The 20,981-nt window shown below is 42.9% G+C and overlaps 3 protein-coding genes across 6 annotated transcripts; 1 reads left to right on the forward strand and 2 right to left on the reverse strand.

The window, feature by feature from the left end:
* Positions 1-6,019: 6,019 nt before the first annotated feature.
* pcare1 (photoreceptor cilium actin regulator 1) lies at positions 6,020-11,281 on the reverse strand. Its single transcript, XM_056427010.1, has 2 exons — positions 7,636-11,281; positions 6,020-6,930 (listed from the first exon to the last, which is right to left on the reverse strand). Exons 1-2 carry the CDS (start codon positions 11,001-11,003, stop codon positions 6,807-6,809), a joined length of 3,492 nt encoding a protein of 1,163 aa, XP_056282985.1. The 5' UTR covers positions 11,004-11,281; the 3' UTR covers positions 6,020-6,806.
* Positions 11,282-12,822: 1,541 nt separating this feature from the next.
* On the forward strand, positions 12,823-16,279 carry spdya (speedy/RINGO cell cycle regulator family member A). Of its 3 annotated transcripts, XM_056427018.1 has the most exons (7): positions 12,823-13,104; positions 13,363-13,662; positions 13,773-13,831; positions 13,930-14,015; positions 14,119-14,290; positions 14,488-14,839; positions 15,716-16,279. In XM_056427018.1, exons 1-7 carry the CDS (start codon positions 13,080-13,082, stop codon positions 15,775-15,777), a joined length of 1,056 nt encoding a protein of 351 aa, XP_056282993.1. In that variant the 5' UTR covers positions 12,823-13,079; the 3' UTR covers positions 15,778-16,279. The 3 variants fall into 3 exon arrangements, with proteins under 3 accessions (XP_056282993.1, XP_056282992.1, XP_056282994.1); XM_056427017.1 differs by lacking the exon at positions 15,716-16,279 and having other exon boundaries at positions 14,488-15,707; XM_056427019.1 differs by lacking the exon at positions 15,716-16,279 and having other exon boundaries at positions 12,823-13,067; positions 14,488-15,707.
* A 1,164-nt stretch (positions 16,280-17,443) lies between these two features.
* trmt61b (tRNA methyltransferase 61B) lies at positions 17,444-20,432 on the reverse strand. 2 transcript variants are annotated; one of them, XM_056427016.1, is made up of 8 exons: positions 20,385-20,405; positions 19,588-20,195; positions 19,404-19,506; positions 19,126-19,316; positions 18,916-19,007; positions 18,178-18,362; positions 17,980-18,063; positions 17,444-17,552 (listed from the first exon to the last, which is right to left on the reverse strand). In XM_056427016.1, exons 1-8 carry the CDS (start codon positions 20,386-20,388, stop codon positions 17,518-17,520), a joined length of 1,302 nt encoding a protein of 433 aa, XP_056282991.1. In that variant the 5' UTR covers positions 20,389-20,405; the 3' UTR covers positions 17,444-17,517. The 2 variants fall into 2 exon arrangements, with proteins under 2 accessions (XP_056282991.1, XP_056282990.1); XM_056427015.1 differs by having other exon boundaries at positions 19,588-20,432.
* Between the last annotated feature and the right edge of the window lie 549 nt (positions 20,433-20,981).

Genomic DNA, 20,981 nt, shown 5'->3' on the forward strand with positions numbered 1-20,981 from the left:
ATGTCTCCACAGCTGGGAGAGGTAGCGTGTAGCACTGAACTTTATATTTGATCAAAACAATCATGAAAAGTCATAGATTTGAACATTGGATTTCTTAAAACATCTTTGAAAGTATTGACTCCTGCAGCCACAACATTTCACTGTACCACAGTGTGTTGATGATTAACAGTCAGTTTATCGTCTTAATGACTTTTCTCGACTTGTTTTATTAGTTCAAATGATCCTATAATCGTCACTCGTGGCCAGTTTTGGCAAACGTAACCCCGGTTACCTTCTGAGATAAGAATCCTTGTATTGTCTTTTGCATTTTTACTTCTGTGGAACCCCAGAACTCCAGTGGGCCCTGAAGGCTCCAGGCCTGCTGGTTGTGAGCTGGTGTTGAGCTCATGAAAGTAGTTTCCTTGACGGCCTGAGGAACCTCAGACCGCTGGCCCTTTAACTGGCTAGGAAGCTGGGCAAGTCTGAATTGGGTCGAATCGGTTGAGTCCAGACTAAAATATCTTCACACACATTACATGGACGCCCATGACACTAAACATCCTTCCCACAGATGGGATTTTATAGTCTGAGACACAGATTTTTTTCTAATTAAAAACAAGTCACTTTATAATGTTTGACCCGCGACTTCTGATATACTTCGAACATTTGATTTGTGAAGGCACAATCAGAACTATTTAAAATAATAATAATTGGTCGGCAAGGGGAACGTAATCTCCCTCGGCTGTTTTGCACATTAATAAAAGTATAGATGTCCGTCTCAATGCAACGCAGCGTAAATCTAAAGAGCTCGTCTCTGACTCTCTGAAGGCTGAACAGCATCAACGACACATCTGCATGTCAGCGACCCCCCATGGACATGAGCAGGTGAGCTCCACCTGGAGGGGCCCTGTGCACCCTCAAGTAGGATTCACTCCCCATGGTGATGGGAAACGGACTGTGGGGTGAGACACTCCTCTGGTGGAGGACGGGTGTCACTGCAGGTGATGCAGCTGCAACCTGTCCTCGGTGGTGGGTTAACCTGGAGGACAGATGGTCACCAATCCACCAATCCGACTCCTGCAGCTCCTTTACCTCGAGACCAGTTCATATTTAGTGGATGATTTATTCATAGTAGAAATTAATAAATGTCATTGACTATCCAGAGCTGATGTGTTATTCATGAAATATTGTTTTTATTGTCTTATTTTTTTTCTTTCTTCGGTGTATTTTGATGCAATTAAAATATGTTGTTAATGTATTGTATGTGTTTTAATCCCTAAGAAGAACAGCTGGGTTTTCTTTAGCAGCGCTTCATCACAAGGGCCAGTGTGGAGGAGTTGGCGCCATCTAGCGGTGAGGCTGCAGATGGCATGCAGCGGCCGAGGGTGGAAGAGAACTACGGTGGCCGACGTGACGCACGGCGGAGCAACATAGTGGACTCCATGGGGAGGACCCGCTGTCTTTCGACAATAAAGGGCTCACTGAACAAAAGCATTCTTATTTTCACGTCATTATGCAGCCTAGAAAACATTAATATTGCATTTCTGGACATTTACAAGCATATTTCACCCTTATTTTTGTATTACAGAGTTGTGGCTCATAATTAATGTATTTCATTTATTTATTTCTTGGAACGTGGACCGTACACATCAATCCACCCAGGGGTAAATGTGTCAGTCTTGGCTAAGGCTACATTTCAACCGTTGTCCCTGTGGCCAGATATGACAAGCCTTCACTAATAGAGAAAAAGGTTATCACAATAACATCATAAAAAGCAATTCGTATATACACAATCACTGAGGAGGGTGTCAAGATTCATGCTCACACATCTGATTGATAAAAAGCCAGATTCAATATATCGGCCAAACTGTCAGGAGCCCAGCTCCCATCACTCTACACAAACGTGTGATTAACATTTTTATGACAGCAAATCGATAGCTATTTAATATAACCTTTACATATTAACATCAAATGTGAGCTAGCACACTGCTGTGGATGTTTGTTTACATAATTAAAAAAGTTACTAGCTGGGAAGTATAAACCTTGTTTGAGAAAAGGTGAAAATGTTATTGAACTCAGTGAGAATGTTGAATACAATTTGCAAATATTAATTAAATATTTATAAGGGTTGAAATACATCAGATTTTAGGATTATTTCTATATAGATATATATATATATATCAGATGTAGACACTATATATATATATATATCAGACGCAGACACTATGTATATATATATATAGTGTCTAGGTCTGACATATATATACTGTACATAGTGTCTTCATCTGATATATATATATAAAATATATTTATATATATATACATATATATATAATATATATAGTGTCTACGTCTGATATATATATATACATATATTATATATATACATATATATAATATATATAGTGTCTACGTCTGATATATATATATACATATATTATATATATACATATATATATATAATATATAAATAATCCTAAATATAATGTATTTCAACTAGTGCTGTAAAAAATAACGCGTTAACTCAGTTAATTCAATTACAGGTTTAACTAGTTTTTTTTTTTTTACGCATTTAACGCATGCGCAGAATGAGCTTCCAATCCGTCTGTTGTTGGTCGTCGGGACGAAAAAAAAGTCACTTGCAAAATGAGTTTCCAATACACCACTTCAATCTGAACTCTGTCCGCTCTCATGCAGACGGTCGTGCTGTTCATCGGTAATGATCCTTCCGCAGGTTCACCTACGGAAACCTTGTGACGACTTTTACTTCCTGTAGATCAGGGTCTCAACACGTCGATCGCGACCTGCCAGTCGATCGCGGCGTAGTGTTGGTAGATCGCATGACATTCAAAAGATTGGCCCGCCCCTGACATGTTCTCTATAGCACGTCTTTGTTCTTTTATTAAACTAAACGTCTGTTGTTGATCGTATCTCCACAGCAGCATGTCATTTCTGTCTCTTCGCGTTGCGTTAACACTTATCGATCTCCGTCTCGCGCCACAGAGCTCCGTGCGCGCGCATCGACCGAGCAAATAAAAGTCACTTGTCAATCTGTCCACCTGTCCGGGCCGGTGAGGTTTCAGCTTTGCAGCGGTGTCCCCGCCGTCCCTTTCATCACGGCCCAGTTCATGAAGAAAACCCACACAGTCAGTTTGCCTCAGCAGCTGCTCGAGGAAGACTAGAGGCCTTTAGATTGTATCATGGTGGAGTTAATGGTTGACAAACAAGAGAAAATGTTCTGTTTAACCCTCCTGTTACCTTTACATTTACTAACATATTTTACCTCGGGGTCAATTTGACCCCAGCAATTAAAACCTCCAGAAAATTATTAGAATTAATATTGCTTCCCAAGTTTAAGTGTGAGGTACTTTATGTTTGTTTGTTGACTACCTAAATAGCCCTTTAAATAAATAAAAAGTTGATATTTCTTATATGTTTGACACAGTGAAAAACAGCGTGGGGTCAAATTGACCCCAAAGAACACCGACATTAAACATTGAATGGGGTCAAATTGACCCGAAAGGTAGCAGGAGGGTTAAACATTCTGTTTAGGATGAAGATGTATTAATGTTCCATATGGAAGAAAACTGCTAAATAACTGCTGAGTTGCAGCACCATTGTATAGAAGAATGTATAAATGTATATATCCGTCTTTTGTCATAAATCTCTATGTTCTCACAAAATATACCGAGAATATCGGTAATATGTGATTAATCATGATTAATCCACAAAAACCTGTGATTAATCCGATTAAAATTTTTAATCGTTTCACAGCCCTAATTTCAACCCTTATAAATATTGTATTGAGATTTGCAAATTGTATTCAACATTCTCACGGACTTCATGTGTATATATATATATACATATATATATATATATACATATATATATATATATATAGCACAAAGGTATCTAATTGATAAATACAGACAGTGAACCTGGACACACAAACCAATATAATTGTAATACTGTGTATATATTTGTCTTTATTAATCGTCATGTTATGTTAAAGTTGTGTTCATATTCATATTATTTGTGTCCTTTTTATATATTTGTTTCATTATTATTTGGATGCTTTGGCAACATTACTTTTTGGAAACTTCCACGCCAAAAAAGCACCTTTGAATGGAAGTGAAACATAAAGGTTTACTTTTAGCTTTATTACGCCTCATAGCTTCAAATAGGAACTGAACGGGGAGTGTCTGAAAAGGACAAAATAAAAGGGAGGACATTATTGACCCTTTGAAATATAAGTTATTAAAAGTAATGATAAAAAGAACCACAATATGCAATTATACCCAAAATGATGTGTGTAAGCAGAGCAGGAGGCCACACATTCAAATACAATGCTCTGTACATATTCTGAAAGAAAACATGTTGAGCATAAACTTGTTTCTTTAATCCTCACATCAAACCTGCTCAGATGTTACACTGTTATTTCCTGATACATTTCAATATTTAGAAGGTAAACAGATGATATATATTCAATACAGGAATCCTCAGGGCCTCATTACGATGCATGATTCTATCATCTAAAGGCCACAAACAGGAAATACGCCCCCGCCCTGGATCACAGGTTCCGGTGCTTCTGGTTTAACGGAGCTGATGATGTTGTTGTCGTGGCATGAGACGTAATCATGAAGAGCTCTCCGGGTAATACAGGCGGTGGGGAGGGAAATGTCTGAGGCCCAAACTACAAAAGAACGCAAATAAATCCTAGGATATTTCATGCAGAGCTTTGCATGCTTCAACCGTGCAAAGTTTGCTATTTCAACTGTTTGTTTGCCAGCGGGCTAAAACAATTAACCCCTTGATCCTATTCTTTGCCCCTCTCCCTGTATAATTAGGCGACCCCTTGCGTTCACCTTCTACTTCTGGACCAGTGACAGTAATTAAACTGGCTTTTGTTAAAGGGAGTCGAGGCCGAGCCGCGTGACCTCGTGGATTTGTTCCGCTCGGAGACTTCAGGCTCCATGTTCGGCTTTCGCTGACCACAATTGGGGATTTTGCAAATTCGGCTTAATTGACGACCTCTATCTCGTTAACACATGTCAGCAAATAAATGAGCATCACGTGAGAACTAAAGTTTCCCAAGTTCTGGTCTTGTGTGGATGTTCTCTTAACCCTTGTGTTGCCTTCGGGTCATCATTTGACCCGATCAATAATACTCCTGTCTGTTCGCCTTGACCAATTTGATGTTTAATGTGTGTTAATTCTAAATTGTTCAAACAAACAAACAAACAACACTACCATAAACTCCTTGAAACAATATAATTTTAATTTAATTAATTTTCTGAGATTTAAGGGGTCATATTATAATCGAGGGTAAAAAGGGGTAGTAAATATAAAGGTAACAGGAGGGTTAAACATTGAACAGATCATGATTATTACTAATGACTGAGAAAGGTGAAACGATGAAAACATTCAAAGGGCGCGGCCTCAATTATCCACCAAGACCAATTGTAAGAGAGTATACATACATACATACATACACATTTTAGCCCCAGTGATGTCATCATCATTAGATTAGATGAGATATTCCTATATTAGTCCCACAGTGTGGATATTGCAGTATCACAGCAGCGGGTGAACATTAGAGCATTAATAAAAGATACAAATAAAATACTAAATACAATATATATATATATTATATATATTATATATATATATAATCATGCATGCAGTCCAAACTATTAAGAGTTTAATAAGTGGAATAGAATTAATGCATATTTACTGCCGCTGGTTTGCATTGTGGGTATTTGAGACATTTGTACATTTCACCCTCTGCTGCCTCAATGTTGACCGTTATTTTTTTTTTTTAATTATGGGATTGCAACAACGCGCTGCATCAACCCTTTGATTCTCTGTAGAGCACTTTGTAAACTTTGATTTTAAAGGTGCTATATAAATAAAGTTATTATTATTAAGTTTAGTTTCACTGAAGCACAAGAGGTATTAGTTAAGTAATTGATTTGTTCATTAATTAATAAAGGACACAACTATTGTTCATAAAATGTATGAAGAAAGATGCAAAAGTATGAATGATTGTATGATGTTTTATTTTTTATTAATAAACACATTGTAAAAATGAAACGGAAAAAAACAATTGGATAGAAGAAAAACTTAAAATAAAAAAATTGATTGAGGTCGACTTCGTTTTAAGATTTCAGAGAAAAATGGCATCTCACTGAAAGAACTAAACCAGTCAAAAATGACATTTCATTGTGTTATTGTTTTGATTAACACAAAGACATATCTCTGATGAGACTCAAATGAATGGTTCATGGAACTGAAGCAATGAAGGTACTTTCAGCTCATTCAGGGATGCTTATCTGTCAGTAATGGCGCAAGACTACTCCATTATTTATCAACACACTTTAATATTTGTTTTTAATTAATTTTGGGGGGAATTAATAGAAGTTGAAACAGACACCTGCGACCATTGAGCCACCGAGAAGTTACACGATTAGCATTTTGAGGACGTGACCTTTGGCCTGAGTGAACTGAAAGTGAACTCGCAGTATGTCACCGTGTATGGAGCATGACTAAACACCTGAATCTGCCTCTTTACGAAGGTAATGAGTCCCATTTATTGTAAAAGGGGGAATTGTGTACACAGTGCACACAGACAGTGTGCATAATCAAGTATGCATGCAAATATGCACACCTTTTCACCCAACACATTATCATAAACATTGTGGAGATGCGCTACCACAGCAAAGTGGATACGATTTGCTCCTGCTCTCTTTGCCGTGGCATGAACACCCTCTTAACTCCTTGTTAAAGCCTGCTAATCCATAATCCCACTGGCACGTCATTGGTCCCCTTTAGTCTCTAAACAAGGCCTGTCCGACAACACAGAGGTCCGGATGCGATGCCGAGCGTAGAGGAGCTCTGAGGTTTGATTGGCTCCCCCAGAATTCTTCGTCCCTGGTTGGTTCATCAACGAGCCTGTGAGAATGAATGGAGAATGTTGTCAGGAGCAATTAGGGAAGTGGGCCAGGTGGGGTTAGAACCAAGGAGGGTGTATTACTGAGATTAGTGTGTGTGTGTGTGTGTGTGTGTGTGTGTGTGTGCGTGCGTGCGTGCATGTATGTGTGTGTTTACACTCTGGAAGAAATCATGGAAGGCCACTTCTATGATTTCGAAAATTAGCCTTTCACTTTTAACATTGGATTGTTTTGCTGTGTTACTCGAGACACGCAACCCTTAAACTCAACATTTAAGATCAATGCAGTATCCAATCTAGAAAAGGCCTGTTAAATTCATAATGCAGGGAGATTAAAAAGACTGGCATTATATATTTTATACTCTGTGACACTCACTCTCTATAATTCAATATTCTCTTTTATCCTTGAGGTATACTTCACTATATCTTGGAAACTTGTCATCATTAAGTCAAAATCATGAAGGGGCATTGAATGATCATCTAATAATGTAGTATAATAGCATTGTCAAGTATGTTTGAGACTCTTTATATACTGTTTGCAATGATGCAACTAGAGACGTTCTCCATTTTAAACATTCCATACTAGCACATTAATTACATTTACAGGAACTTGAAGGTACCTGTAAAATAAACCATCCCAAAAGATTGAATTAACGCCATTTTAAATCACTTAGAATGTGTAACATAGAAACATGATAAACACTCACCCCTGTGAGCATATTGATGGCTCACTCCCACAAGTCTCAGCCACCGAGATGCCTGCCGATCTCTGTGGCACAATTAGACTCGGCCTTCGATCTGATTGGCTACGTCGGATGAAGGGTCGAGGTCCTTGAACAAATACAGGAAACCTCCCACGACTCCCCCAAGAACGTGAGAGAAAGGAGACCCCGGTGGAGGTCCATGCTTGTGGTGGTCGGGGAACTGGACAAGGCTGGGCCTCAAACAGTGATGGTGACGCGGGGCAGAAGACTGAACGTGCGTTATTGGTTATCTGAGCACTGGATAAGTTTTCAGTGCTGTTCTCCCTTGACCATCTTTGTAGTTTTGGCGAGGCTGGTGGAGACGGTGCTTTGAAAGGGTAGGAGGAAGACAAATTTGAGTTTGGAATATTCTGCTTTGTGACAGCTGGGCTGGGGAGCCTTCCTGGAACCGCTTGTGATGTCGGGAGTTTCCTGTTAACAGGGGGGCTGGCTGAAGAAGGTGGAGAAGGTTGCCTTTTAAAGTGCTGAGTACTAGGAAGTCTTCGATGTAGAATGCTTGCTGTAGAAGGTGTTGAGGGTAACATTCGCCCCCTATTTACAGGTGGTGTGGCAGGTGGTTGACTCCTGACCACAGAAGGAGGAGGCACTGTAGATACTGTAGTATTACATCCAGGCACTGAAAAGTTGCCACCACCTTGTATGTCTGCTGATTCTCCTTGAATGGCAGATGGATTTGTTGATACGTAACTTGTTGACAATCTTTGTAAGTCTGAAGACTGTCGTAGGTGTATGTTCTTTCTTTCTTGCTGGTACAAGGAATCCTTTTCCTTCCTGGTGTCTGTCTTCAGTTGGATGTCTGGTTGATTGACCATTGACGGAGTAGATGTGTGTTGTTGATTCGCTCTAGGAAAGGAAATAACCTTGGACGCCTGTGGCAGGCCTCCTTTACTTGGCAGCACTATCACTGACTGAACTGAGGCCCTCAGTCGTTGTGAGAGTCCAGCCCTTTTTAATGAAGGCGACTTTCCGTGTTTTGTTGCCCCTTCATCTGCTCCACCAGTTAAAAGATTCTGGGCACTTTCAAAGGAATTGTCCATTAATACTTCCAGCGGAGGCGGAGGAAGACTATCCAGATCAAAATGGTTGGTTTTCTCAGATGAAGGGGTATCAGGTCTACAGCTTGTTATCCCACTACTAAGCACGGCTTCCATATTCCCTAAGCCAGGTAACACCGGAACACCACACTTCCGTACTCCTTTGAGGGGCCCCAGAACTTGAAGACCTTCTAAAGCCTCTATTCCTTGACTAAACGTATTGATCAGTCTTTTGACTGAGTTCCTGCCTCTGCAAAGGCCTGAAGATGGCCGTGGTGATGAAGGAGGACTAGGAGGTGGGGTGGCTTTTATTGGACCCTTGGATGTTTTCTTGTCCATAGGTTTATCATCTTCCACAGCACTAGCTACTTCCTGTTTTAAACTGTTGCGCCTTGTAAGGCTTGCTTTGTCATCAAGTGGTTGAGGATTGCTGTTCTTGTGTAGTGAGGGATTTTTGCGATGAATTGCTGGAGATTGTGCTGGTGAGGTTCCTTGATTTTGTTTTGATGGAGCAGTCTTCAGGTTCCCACTTGCCTTGCTTTTACTCATCCTTTGCAACCTCTGGTTTAAATCCTTCTGGGTCCTCTCTAGTTCAAGCAGAGTATGATCTTCACCTTTGCTGCGCAGGGATTCCGCTGACTGGGAACGTCGTTCTCTAGCCACTGTGCTCTTTTTTACGACTGCCTTACGAAAAGGTGCTGTTGTTTGAGGCCTCCTTGGAGAAGGTTCCTCCTCCTCCTCCATCCATTGGCGTCTATTGGTTTTGGGGCTGCCACCTACCTTTGTTGTGGCATTCTGCGATGGGACAAACTGTATCCTACCACTAATGGCATCTTTCATTTTGAGAGTCATTTCGACATTTTTAGGATTCTCTATGCGCTTTGGGGGCAGGCGGCATGGGCGTTGAGGTTCATGGTCTATAGTTGAAGAATTTGATTGCATTCTAATCCGTAAATCTTCCTTGCCTCTATCCATCTCCTCCTCCTCCTCCTCATCATTGTCGTCTTCTTCCCCATAATCCAAGGAGACTGATCCTAACAATGAGTCTCTATGGTTACTTCCCATTAAGGTAGATGTGGAACCTAATGAGTTGAGTGAGGTGAGGGACACACTTGGACTTATTTGACTTGGATACTTTCGTCTTGATACTTCTTGCCTAATGTTCATGGAAGTGTATCCCATAGGACTGGCAGGTGTAGTTCTATTTGTCCTAGTGGACGCACAACTCCCTCTTCTAAGGCGTCTTTCAGATCCAGCAAGGGATTCACTCTCAGCCCCAATACCACTGTCCTCACTCAAGAGAGCAGAATCTTCTGGCCCAGGCTTGCACAGAGAGGCCATTTCAATGCGAGTTAAGAGTCGCATTAGCCTCGTCTCTACTGCACGTTTGACTTTCAATTTCTCCTCTAAAAGCTCTGAGACAGAGGCAAAGTATTCCACTGCCTCCTCCAACGCACACTCCCCAATTCCGGCAACAGTATGACTCACATTTCGCATTCTCTGTGTGGTGTACTGAAGCAGCTGCTGCAACAAATCCGGCGGGGGCTCAATATTAGCAGAGCCAGACTTCAAAGATGGAGAAGATGAGAGGTTTTTCATTTGACTTGGCCAAGCAAGATGTTCTCCATTTTCTTTTAAAACTTTTTCTCCCTCGTATGCTATCTCCTCCAGTCCGTGAATCATTTCCTCATAGCGTAGAGCCATGAAAGCTACCATGGTCTGCACCGAAGTCTGTGTTTGGGTTGCTTGTTCCAGAAGTCCCAGTAAAATGTCATATTTGTTTATGCTAGGATTCAAAAAGGCATAAGCAGCTTGGTGAGCCTGGACCAAAGGTTCAGGGAAGTCCACTTTCTCTTCTGGTGGTTTTTCTTTGTCCTTGTCTTTCCTTTTAATCCCCTTAATACCTCTTGTAGTTTTTTTGGGTTTTCTGCCAGACTTCTTTTCTGCCACCTCCTGCATGTCAACATTATTGTCTTTTCTCTGTGCAACTGTGTTGTTGTTCATTCCTTGACTGCCCAGTTTATCCACGTTTACTGCTTCAGGGGCTAGCTGAGTTCCAGATCTCATTTTCTGTGGCGTCAAATGAGCCTCTTTCTTAAATACCTGACTTTGTCCAGCTGCCTTGATCTCCGTTGTATCCCCATTCGAATTACGATTCTCTCCATCTTCGAAATGGGAATCTCTGGGGGTTCCTTGAGGTGCAGGGGGAAGCATCCTTCCCTTCCTCATGGGACCCAGAGTCCCAAAATGGGTACCTTTGGATGGTGAGCAACCCATTTTGGATGTTTTCAAATACAAGTTGATGATCTTCTTGAGACACGGCAGTCCAGTGAATGATGCAAAGAAGAGCCACGGCCCTTAGACACCTGCTGTATCTGTCAGTTTAGGATGGCTGAGGTTGTCAAGTCTGATGAGATACCTCCCCACACGGATGCTGCCAAAACAAAACCTTGATACATCCATTTTACAAGTCTCTCCCACCTTTCATAGATAGGCAAAATAAATCCACCGATCGATGCCCATGTTTCAAAAAAAGGCCCTTGTAGCGTGTTCGGAAACACATCCCTCTCTACCTTGCACAAGACAAGCAGCTGAAAGGATTAGCGAGGCTTTCAGTGAACTCCTCAGCGTGCACATATGTCACGTTAAAGCGCGTAAAACTCACCTCTTTGTAAGACTATAAGCTGATTTGCGCAAGGAGAGTTGGCCTCAGGTGGCTTTTTATAGTCGGCAGAACAATATCTCCCTATTTTGCCCAAAGGGTATTGCTTTTCTTTTGCAAAAACAGAAGAAAAATAAATAGATTTTAAACGAAGGGTGAACGTTTTTTAAATTATATATACAGTTGCTGTTTTATGCAGATACTACTAATAGTAGTGTTATACTAGATAGTTGATGTTATTTACGATACAGAAAAATAATATAACGGCAATTATGTTTCAATTTGACATTTCTAATAACAGACTTAATTACATTTGTTATACAGGCAGGTTCTTAAAAATAACTTGAACCTGTCTTTGTAGCAGACACTAAAGTAAAAGAGAAAATAATTGAAGTAGTCGTTTCTTTTTGGCATTCATGTTTTAATCTGGTCAAGAAAATATAATTTCAAATGAATATATCTATAAAAGAAGGCTTAGCTTTATGGTTTGATTAGAATGACACCGATGTAGAATTAAACATGATTTAATTACATTTTATTTTTTGACAAAGACCACATTTTATCTAAGTGTCCCAAATTAATTAATTTGGCAATCTATTTTAAATCCTCTTATTTGGTTACTCTTTAAATATATATTTCTTGTCACATACAAACCTTTATTTTATCCCAATATAATGTCAAATTTTCACATTAAAAAAATTCCCTGCCCTGTTGCTCTCGTTCCTCTATAAGGCTATAAGGTATTGAAATGTTATATACATATAAAATATCAAATGTCTAAATCAGTCCTCATTAGTGTATTTATTGTGAATGGCACACCAATTCAATTCAATTCAGTTTATTTGTATAGCCCAATTTCACAAATTACAAATTTGTCTCGGAGTGCTTTACAATCTGTACACAGACATCCCTGCCCCAAAACCTCGCATCGGACCAGGAAAAACTCCCAAATAACCCTTCAGGGGGGAAAAAAGGGAAGAAACCTTCAGGAGAGCAACAGAGGAGGATCCCTCTCCAGGATAGACAGGTGCAATAGATGTAATGTGTACAGAAGGACAGATTTAGTCACCAATGGGTGAAGTCAAACTAAATTGAATTTGGCATATTCAAATTCAGATCTCTACACTATGGGGATAACTAAACTGTTTTCAATAATGCTTTTAACAAATATATATTTGTTCTAAACAAAGTATGTTCCATTTTTTTGTTTTATCTTCATCTGACTGTCTCTCCAACTCAACTTGTATTTTTACTTGTTAAATATTTTTTTTTAAATACAGGCTGGAGAGAGAGAGAGAGAGACAGACAGACAGACAGACAGACAGACAGAGAGACAGAGGTTCGCCATAATTTGCCGGAAAAAAAGTTGAAGGGCGCCGCGATTGGTCTGCGCGTGCAAGTGTACTGCTGGGAGATTAGCGCGGATGCTGACGCGCGTGCGCAAACCTTCCGTCTTCTCCGGTCCAGTGGCTCGCAACCACATCTTTATTCACGGTTTTATCTCTGGTTTTAAAAAGCAGTACTTTTTTAGTTTGTTCTTTTGAGTTCTCCTCCGGTCACAACGGGCGGTATTCACGTCAGCTCCTCGCGCTGTCTGTCACGTTGGGTCACTGAAACACGGCGACTTTTTTTGATCTTTTTTTTCCTGAGTAACTAAAAAAAAGGGACGAGACGGAGAGGTGAGCACTCGGATGACGGACGTTGTCAACGTTAAAGGTTACGTTATCTTTAAGTTTTTTACTGTTTTATTTTCGCCAGAACAAGTTAGGAAATGACGTCATAGTTAGCTCCATAGCTAATTTGCTAGTCGACAGCTAATTTAGCTTAGTGATGCCGTTTGGTTGACATTGAGATGTATTCTGGAAACTAGATTAAATGCGTTGTGTGTATACTAAAAAAGCAGAAGAAATGAATGTTATTGGGGTTTTACGTTAGTTATTTAACCTCGTAACTCTCCATTCCGTATCCTCGCAGGACGCGCCGTGACCCCCCGCTACACGGGACCCGAACCTGACGGCATGATAAAGCTCACGCGCAGCCGGTGCCAGGCCTCCCCCTCGACGGCCGCTGTGGTGAAACCCGGCGGCTCGCACCCGCCCCAGACCAGGCGAGGAGGCCTCCGTCTCAAGCGGGCCAACGGCCAAGAGGCCCCTGGCCCGCCGTGCAAGAGCCAGCTGGGCCCGCGTCGGGTCGAGATCTACCGGGCCAAAATGACCATGCCCCCGACCATCGTCATCCAGCGGCAGGAAATGGCGTCCTTCTTCAGGCTTTTCGGTGTGAATGATTCCCCACATGAAATATATATAATTTTTCAATTCTTGGACACAATGAAGACACATTTTTTGGGCGTTTGATTGATAAATATGTGTGTGTTTCCGTTACAGACGATGACCTGATCCACGACTTTCTTTGTATGGACTGTTGCTGTAAAATTACTGACAAGGTAAACTGTCCAGTAAATAAACTAAATACATTGTGTATGGGGAGTTTAAAGGCTACTTAAAATCAACTGACTCCCGACTTTCCTCCCTTACTCCCCAGTACCTTCTGGCCATGACCTTCGTGTACTTCAAAAGGGCCCGCTTTACTATCGCCGAGTACACCAGGAAGAATTTCTTCATTGCACTGTAAATTTGAATGGGAGAAAAAATCGTATAATCTATATTTTGTATCTCGTTATCCTCGTAAAAAAGTAACCCCTTAATTTTGATTGGTGCTCTCCGTCGCTAGGTATCTTGCCAATACCATGGAGGAGGATGAGGAGGAGAGCAAGTACGAGATCTTTCCGTGGGCGCTGGGCAAGAACTGGAGGAAGCATTTCCCCCGCTTCCTTCAGCAGCGAGACGAGCTGTGGGCTCGCATCGAGTACAGAGCTGCTGTCAGCAGGCGCTGCTGCGAGGAGGTGCGTGCCAGAATTAATTGCCTGAGGGGGAATAATGAATGGTGTTTATCTGAGACTCTTTTTTTTTTTTAAAGGGTGTTTTCTGCTGCACAGTGCGTTTTTATGGCTTTGGATTACCGCCAGACGTTCTATCTGTTGTTTCTTTCCTGATGGAGCTGTATTTCTGGGTCTGTGTCTCCCTATCTTTGTCCTTCCAGGTGATGGCCATTGTGTCCCTTCACCTTGTGTGGCGGCGAGAGAGGTCGGAGCACCACAGCGGCGCCCGGCGGCAGTACGGGGAGCGAGGCCGAGTTCGCATCCCCCGTGGGCCCCTGGCCCTCCCGGTCTCCTGTCCGCATTGTAAGCGTGGGGCCGCGTCAGATCGGGGCTTTTCCGCTTCTCCCTCCAGCGACTGCTTGGTGCAGACCCCGAGCCCCGAAGTGCCCCATCCCTTCACCTCCACGCTGAGCCTGGAGGTCACGCCACCCCGGGCCGCCGCCTGTCACCGGAGGGCAGAAGAGATCGGAATCCACATGCAGCATTCCTTCTGCTGTAGTGCTGAGCTTCCCAGTAGGTGTCAGGTTTCCCTAAAGGCTGAGATGAGCATAACATCCATCTCGGCAACTTTGAACCAAAAGATTGAAATATAGAACTTATTGGAGATAAACTCCCACTCACTACCTGCTTTATTTTATTTTTTTATGCTGCATATGCGGTTTGCCACACTTGTACACAGTCGGCCTCCACAATCAATGTGCATATTCATGAAATCCTTGCTGCTGGACCTTAGGTTAAACATGAGTTTAAAAGTAATCGCCAGCAGCTCTATTAATTAAAGCTCTCTTTGTTAAACTCACTCACTTCGTGTCTAAATTGTGCGTAGATGGGATTTATCTGGATTACACCTGGGAGGTGCTTCACAAAGCAGGATTAGAAAGTGAAAGGTGGTGCTGTATGTCCTGTAATACTGACTTCAAACGATTGAATATTCAGGAAGGCATTTTTATGGCCCCGACACAAATTGTTAAATTTATTAGCAGTTTTAAAACAACCACCGAGTTCATTGTCCATCAGTTCCTACGATAAATAAATCTGGGGTTTTGTCATTTAACACAGTGACTCCCAGCCACACGGGGGCGCTAAACATCAAGTGTGCCAGGATCAGTGCATCGAGGTTATCCAAGTCAGATTTGCAGTTATATCAAGTCTTAACGACAAACTTAGTGGAAGAGTTACTCAGTCAGTTTATAAAACAAAAATAAATAGGATGCATTCATTTTTCCAAAATAGTGCACGCTCTGTTTAAACCTGCTTTTCTCTGCTGAACCTGAATCTGTCCTGCTAAAGAGCCGTATTGGTAACGTACTTTGTGTAGAATAAGATTCCAGATCTGTTTTCCCACATGGATGTAACGTAACTCCTAAAGTGCCCTGTGTCTCTCCTCAGGGGACGAGTCCTCCTGTGGGTCCTCGTACGACCCCGCCATGGACTGGATCAGTGAGGAGTAGAGCGCCGGGCACCGAGCGAGCCGCTCTGTGGCGCCGTCGCTCCACTTTCATGCTGCTTTTACCCCGAAGTAAAGGTCTGAAGACTTCACGCGTTTGTCGTTTACCTCTTCTTTCTTCTTTTACGTTTTTTTCTTTCTTTTTTTCAACCCGACTCGACAGAACCGGTCTGAAAAAAGTTAAGTTATCACCTTTTTCAGAATGAGCTCACGTCATTCCATCGTTACTCTAGGATTGTTGTTTAACCTGCACTAAATTATTGGTATTTATTTATTTATATATTTATTCATTTATGTACTGAAGCACTTCTGGGGTTGTTTTTTCTTCCACCACTTATTTGTGTGAAAATGAAATCGTCCAAAACAGTCACAATTTGTCTGAATGAAAGTTGTGATGTCTGTGTGTGTGTGTGTGTGTGTTTTTAGGGCTGTGTGTGTTTTTAGTGTTGTTGCCGATGTGCCTGTTGATTCATCCGACAATGCTGAGTTTTGAATAAAGGCTTGAGCTAAAGGAAATCTTGTTTTGAGTCTATTCTGCATTTCACCTACGTTTTCATCACAGGAATAGAGCCCCCCCCCCCTCCTCGTACTACTTTATAAACAGTTGCATCTCAATGAATTGGAATATCTAAAAGTACATTTATTTCAATAATTAAATTTAAAAAGTGAATTATCTATTCTATAGATTCCGTATCTCAGAAAATGAGAATATTGTGAATAAGTTCAGTGTTGTAATCCACTAATGAGCCTTTAAACGGTCCTGGTCTGGTTCAGTTGGCGAAGCCATCAGGGGGAGACTGACTCGACGGTTGTCCAGAAGGAAAACGTCATTGAAGCCACAGAAGGTCATCGCTAGAGAAGCTGGCTGTTCACAGGCTGTATCCAAGCAGAGGAGCGGAAGGAAAACGTGTGATAGAAGAGGGGCCACCACACCACAGGAAGCATCAAGCTTTATGGAGATGTTGATTTAATCTACCAGCACATGCCCACGGTCAGAAGAACAATATCTGGTTTCATGACCATGGTATCACTGAGCTTGATGAAGATGAGAAACTTGACAAGCTGAAGGCTGCTGTCAAAACAACCTTCCTACACCTCAGCTGATCACCTCCATGCTGCCTCCATCCCAGGAGCCCTGACCAAGTATTGAGTGCATACATGACAGGTTTCAGTGGGCCAATATTTCTGCATTAAAAAAAAAATCTTTAAAAAAAAAAGAATGGACTTGTGCAATATTCAAATTGAGATACTGAATTGAGTTTTAGCTGTTAACCATTATCCTCCAAATAAATGCTTGAAATATATCACCCTGTGTAATGAATCTATATAATGCGTATCACTTTTTGAATTGCTGAAATACATTTCCGATATTGTAATGAATTGAGATGAGATGCATCATATGGATCCTGACTTAAAGAGCCACTCAGCGAATGTGGTGTCATTATCATTTAGACTGCGGCTCAGTGGCGAGCACGGCTGTCCTTCAGTGGAGCCCCGGCTCCGCTGGTCTGTGTCCTTGGGCAAGACACTTAACCTCAACTTGTTTCCTTACGGTTTATAAATGAGTATGAATGTTAACAACTGATGGGCAGGTGGAACATGAGCCTCTCCCATCAGTGTGTGAATGGGTGTTAAAGCGCTTTACAAGTACACAAACATTTACAAGATGACACTTTTAAAACAGGAAACATTTTATTCATCAAATAATAATTTACGTCTCTCAGTTCCTTCTGGGCTGAAAGGTCTACTGCACATACTTCCTCAGTTTCACCAGGAACGCTGAAAAAAAAGAAGAGAAGATGACTGACACACACACACACACACACACACACACACACACACACACACACACACACACACACACACACACACACACACACACACACACACACACACACACACACACACACACACACACACACACACACACACACCTAATTGTCTCTCCAATATAACCCTACTGCTTTATATTCAACATAATATATTTACCTATATATAAGACATTGAGGTCATGGGGTCAAATCCCCTCCAAAACCTTCACAAGAGAATATTGTCACCGTGCCAACAACCCTTGTAGATCCTTAAAACCAGTACATTGTTCATACTTTCAATCAACTTAGAGATGTGAGTGTGTCTGAGTGTACAGTATGTCTGTGTCTTTGTGTTTGAGTGTGGGTGTGTGTGTGTGTGTGTGTGCGTGTCTGACCTGTGTGGCTCATCTGTTCGGGATGAGGTCTGGCGATGTAGGGAATACTCCCGAAGGCCGGGTGTCCCTCTGTGCTCGTCTCCTCTGAAATGTGACAGTAAATAATGTTTATTTTTTAAACACGTTATAAAATGCTCTTAAACATCTCAGTTTCTGACGGAACCAACAGGCGCACTGGTCGCGTGGCTTAACCGTCACCTCCGTCGGCGGAGGCCTCCTCCCTCCGGTCCAGGACCGGAGCTTTCCTGACGCAGTGGCTCCCGTCTTTCTGGAGGGCCGCGGCCACCACCCAGTCTCGGAGCTGGACCTCCATGATGCGTTCGCACAGCAGGGGCAGACGCAGACACCGGAGCCCCTCCAGCAGGTCGATGACCTGTGTGATGCTGGGGGCCACAGAGGTCAGAGTCAGGACGCCTTGGCTCCCGTCACAGATCTTATAATCAAGTTATTTTTTGAGGTTTTTTTCTTCTTCCACCCTATAAACATTTCAAGACACGCCCCGCTTTTAAAGGACAACCGGACACGTTGGAGCACACGCTTATTTTCCTTCTCGCCAAGTGACCGACGAGAAGATCTTAACACCGCTCGTGTCTGTGGCCGTCCATGGAGCTGGAATCAGTGGCTGGCTAGCCTAGCTTAGCACAAAGACTGGAAACAGATGAAAACTGCTAGCCTGGCTCTTTTTGATCAGCTGTCAGTCGACTTTACCAGCTGGAGAAACTTTCAAATCACTGTACTAATACTAATAAAGACACTTATCACTGTACTAATACTAATAAAGACACTTATCACTGTACTAATCCTAATAAAGATGTTATTATTGTACTAATAAAGATGTTATCATTGTACTAATAAAGACAGTTATCACTGTACTAATGCTAATAAAGACAGTCATCGCTGTATGGGGTTCTGGGTTTTGAACGGTGGAGTACGCACTTTGCGAGGTAGACGGCACACACGGCCCCGGGGTACAGATGCGGAACCACGGTGGGCAGAACCAGTTGAGGGTGGATCAGGTCGAGGGCCACCTGCAACGCAGAGGAGCCACGCGATGCATGAGCACAGCGGGCGTCATGGAAATATATATTGAACTCTGTGGAGTTTTTAATTAAATACACATAAAACGGGGGGTTGCCGGACACCGACCGCGTGGAACCCCTGATTGGCGAGGAGCGCCGAGGCCTCGCTGAGGTCATGGATGTGAAACTGGACGTTGTCGGGCCACTCCTCGCCCCGCCGCAGGCTCCACGACTGCCTCCAGCGCTTGTAGTTGAGCACCGCCCTCCTGTGGTGGTCCTCCCTGACTTCCACGCTCAGCACGCTGCCCTTAAAGCCGACTGTGGACAACAACAACAACATAAGGGAAGATCAGTGAGACAAGGACCACGCCTGACTGGTGCACACACACACACACACACACACACCTGCTCTGGACAGGAACAGAGACATGGCTCCGGACCCAGAGCCGGACTCCAGCACACGGTCTCCCTCTGTGACGTCCATCATCATGAGCATTGTGCTTGCGTCCTGGGGGTGGGGGGTACAAGAGTGTCACACAAAACCATCGGGAAGTCATGCTGGCCTGTGAACACATGCAAACCCCCAAACCTTAGGGTAGGTGATAGCCGGGCCCCTCTTCATGTACAGCGCGTAGTCCTCCAGACTGGCCCGGCGAACCAGGAAGCGAACGCCCCTGCTGGACTTCAGGAAGCACCCCGCGGGCCGCCCGGCCACGTCATCGTGCGCCACCGCCCCCCAGTTGCTCTGCAGGCGCGCCCCCGCCCGAAGCTCGAACATCTTCCTGAACTCCACCCGGCGCTTCTTGTGGTGCTCGGCGACCAGCAGCTCCCCGAACGCGAGCGAGCTCTCCCCGGGGAGCGCGGCCGGCGCGCTCGCCTCGGGCGGCCGGTCGCCCTCTTCCCGGGTTGCCACATGCGCGTCCTCGCCGTGCGCGTCCGACCCCGCAACGCTCGCGTCTTCTTCCGGGTCCCTCAGCTGCGACACCTCGGGGAACAGAGCGTCCTGGGGCAGCAGGCGACGGAGCCCCCCTAGGGGGGAGGGGTCGCTGCCGTCGCCCTGGCTCTCGCTCCTTCTCACGGGAAACGTTGAGAGAGTCCTCGCCCCCCTCCTACATTCGCGGAGCACGTCGCTGCTGCGGAGGCGCAGTTGACCGGATGTGCTCGTCCGCAGCAGCCTGTGCACGAGCAGGAGTCGAGCTAAAGGCATGTGCACGGCCATTACTTCAGATTGTACACAAACCACGTGAGCTCAGAGTAAAAGTCCTTCTTGAGATAACATCCAGCGAATTAAAAGCAGGTGTGGAAAAAATACATGAATAGCAATAAATCGAAATGACAGCTATAGTTATTAAATATAATATGAACGACTGGTAAATAATCACTCACTCATTTCATTTCCCCGAAGCTCCGGTTGTATTTACAGCCCACGGAGGTCACCATGCTGGATAACACACGTGAGCCACGTCATTACAGAGCGACGATGTAGTGATATAAGTACACCAGCAGGGGGAGACATTGTAGGAATTGTATTTATTTATTTATTTATTGTCATTTTTCGGGGGGGGGGGGGGGGGGGTAAAACGAAACGGAAGGGAATGGAGGTACCCTGAGTGATGGAAAGGAATCGGCTCCATCCAAAAGGGTAAAAGGTGAATACTTTGTGAGGAGGCAGAGCGAGGGAGAAGATCAGGAAAAACTCCCCAAAAATAGAAGAACATTTTTTTTCACGACTTTTTATATATCCGTTATTATTAAGTATGTATCTATATATGTTTATACGAGTTTATTTATATCTATATATTTATTTAGATGTGATTTTTATATATATATTCATTATTATTAATTATGTATCTATATATATAATTATACGAGTTTATTCATCTCTATATATATATTATTTTGTATATATCCATTAATATGAATTATCTATCTATGTATATATATATTCATACGAGTTTATCTATCTCTATATATATATATTTT

The sequence above is a fragment of the Pseudoliparis swirei genome, chromosome 11, assembly GCF_029220125.1.
Source record: "Pseudoliparis swirei isolate HS2019 ecotype Mariana Trench chromosome 11, NWPU_hadal_v1, whole genome shotgun sequence".
Taxonomy (NCBI): Eukaryota; Metazoa; Chordata; class Actinopteri; order Perciformes; family Liparidae; genus Pseudoliparis; species Pseudoliparis swirei.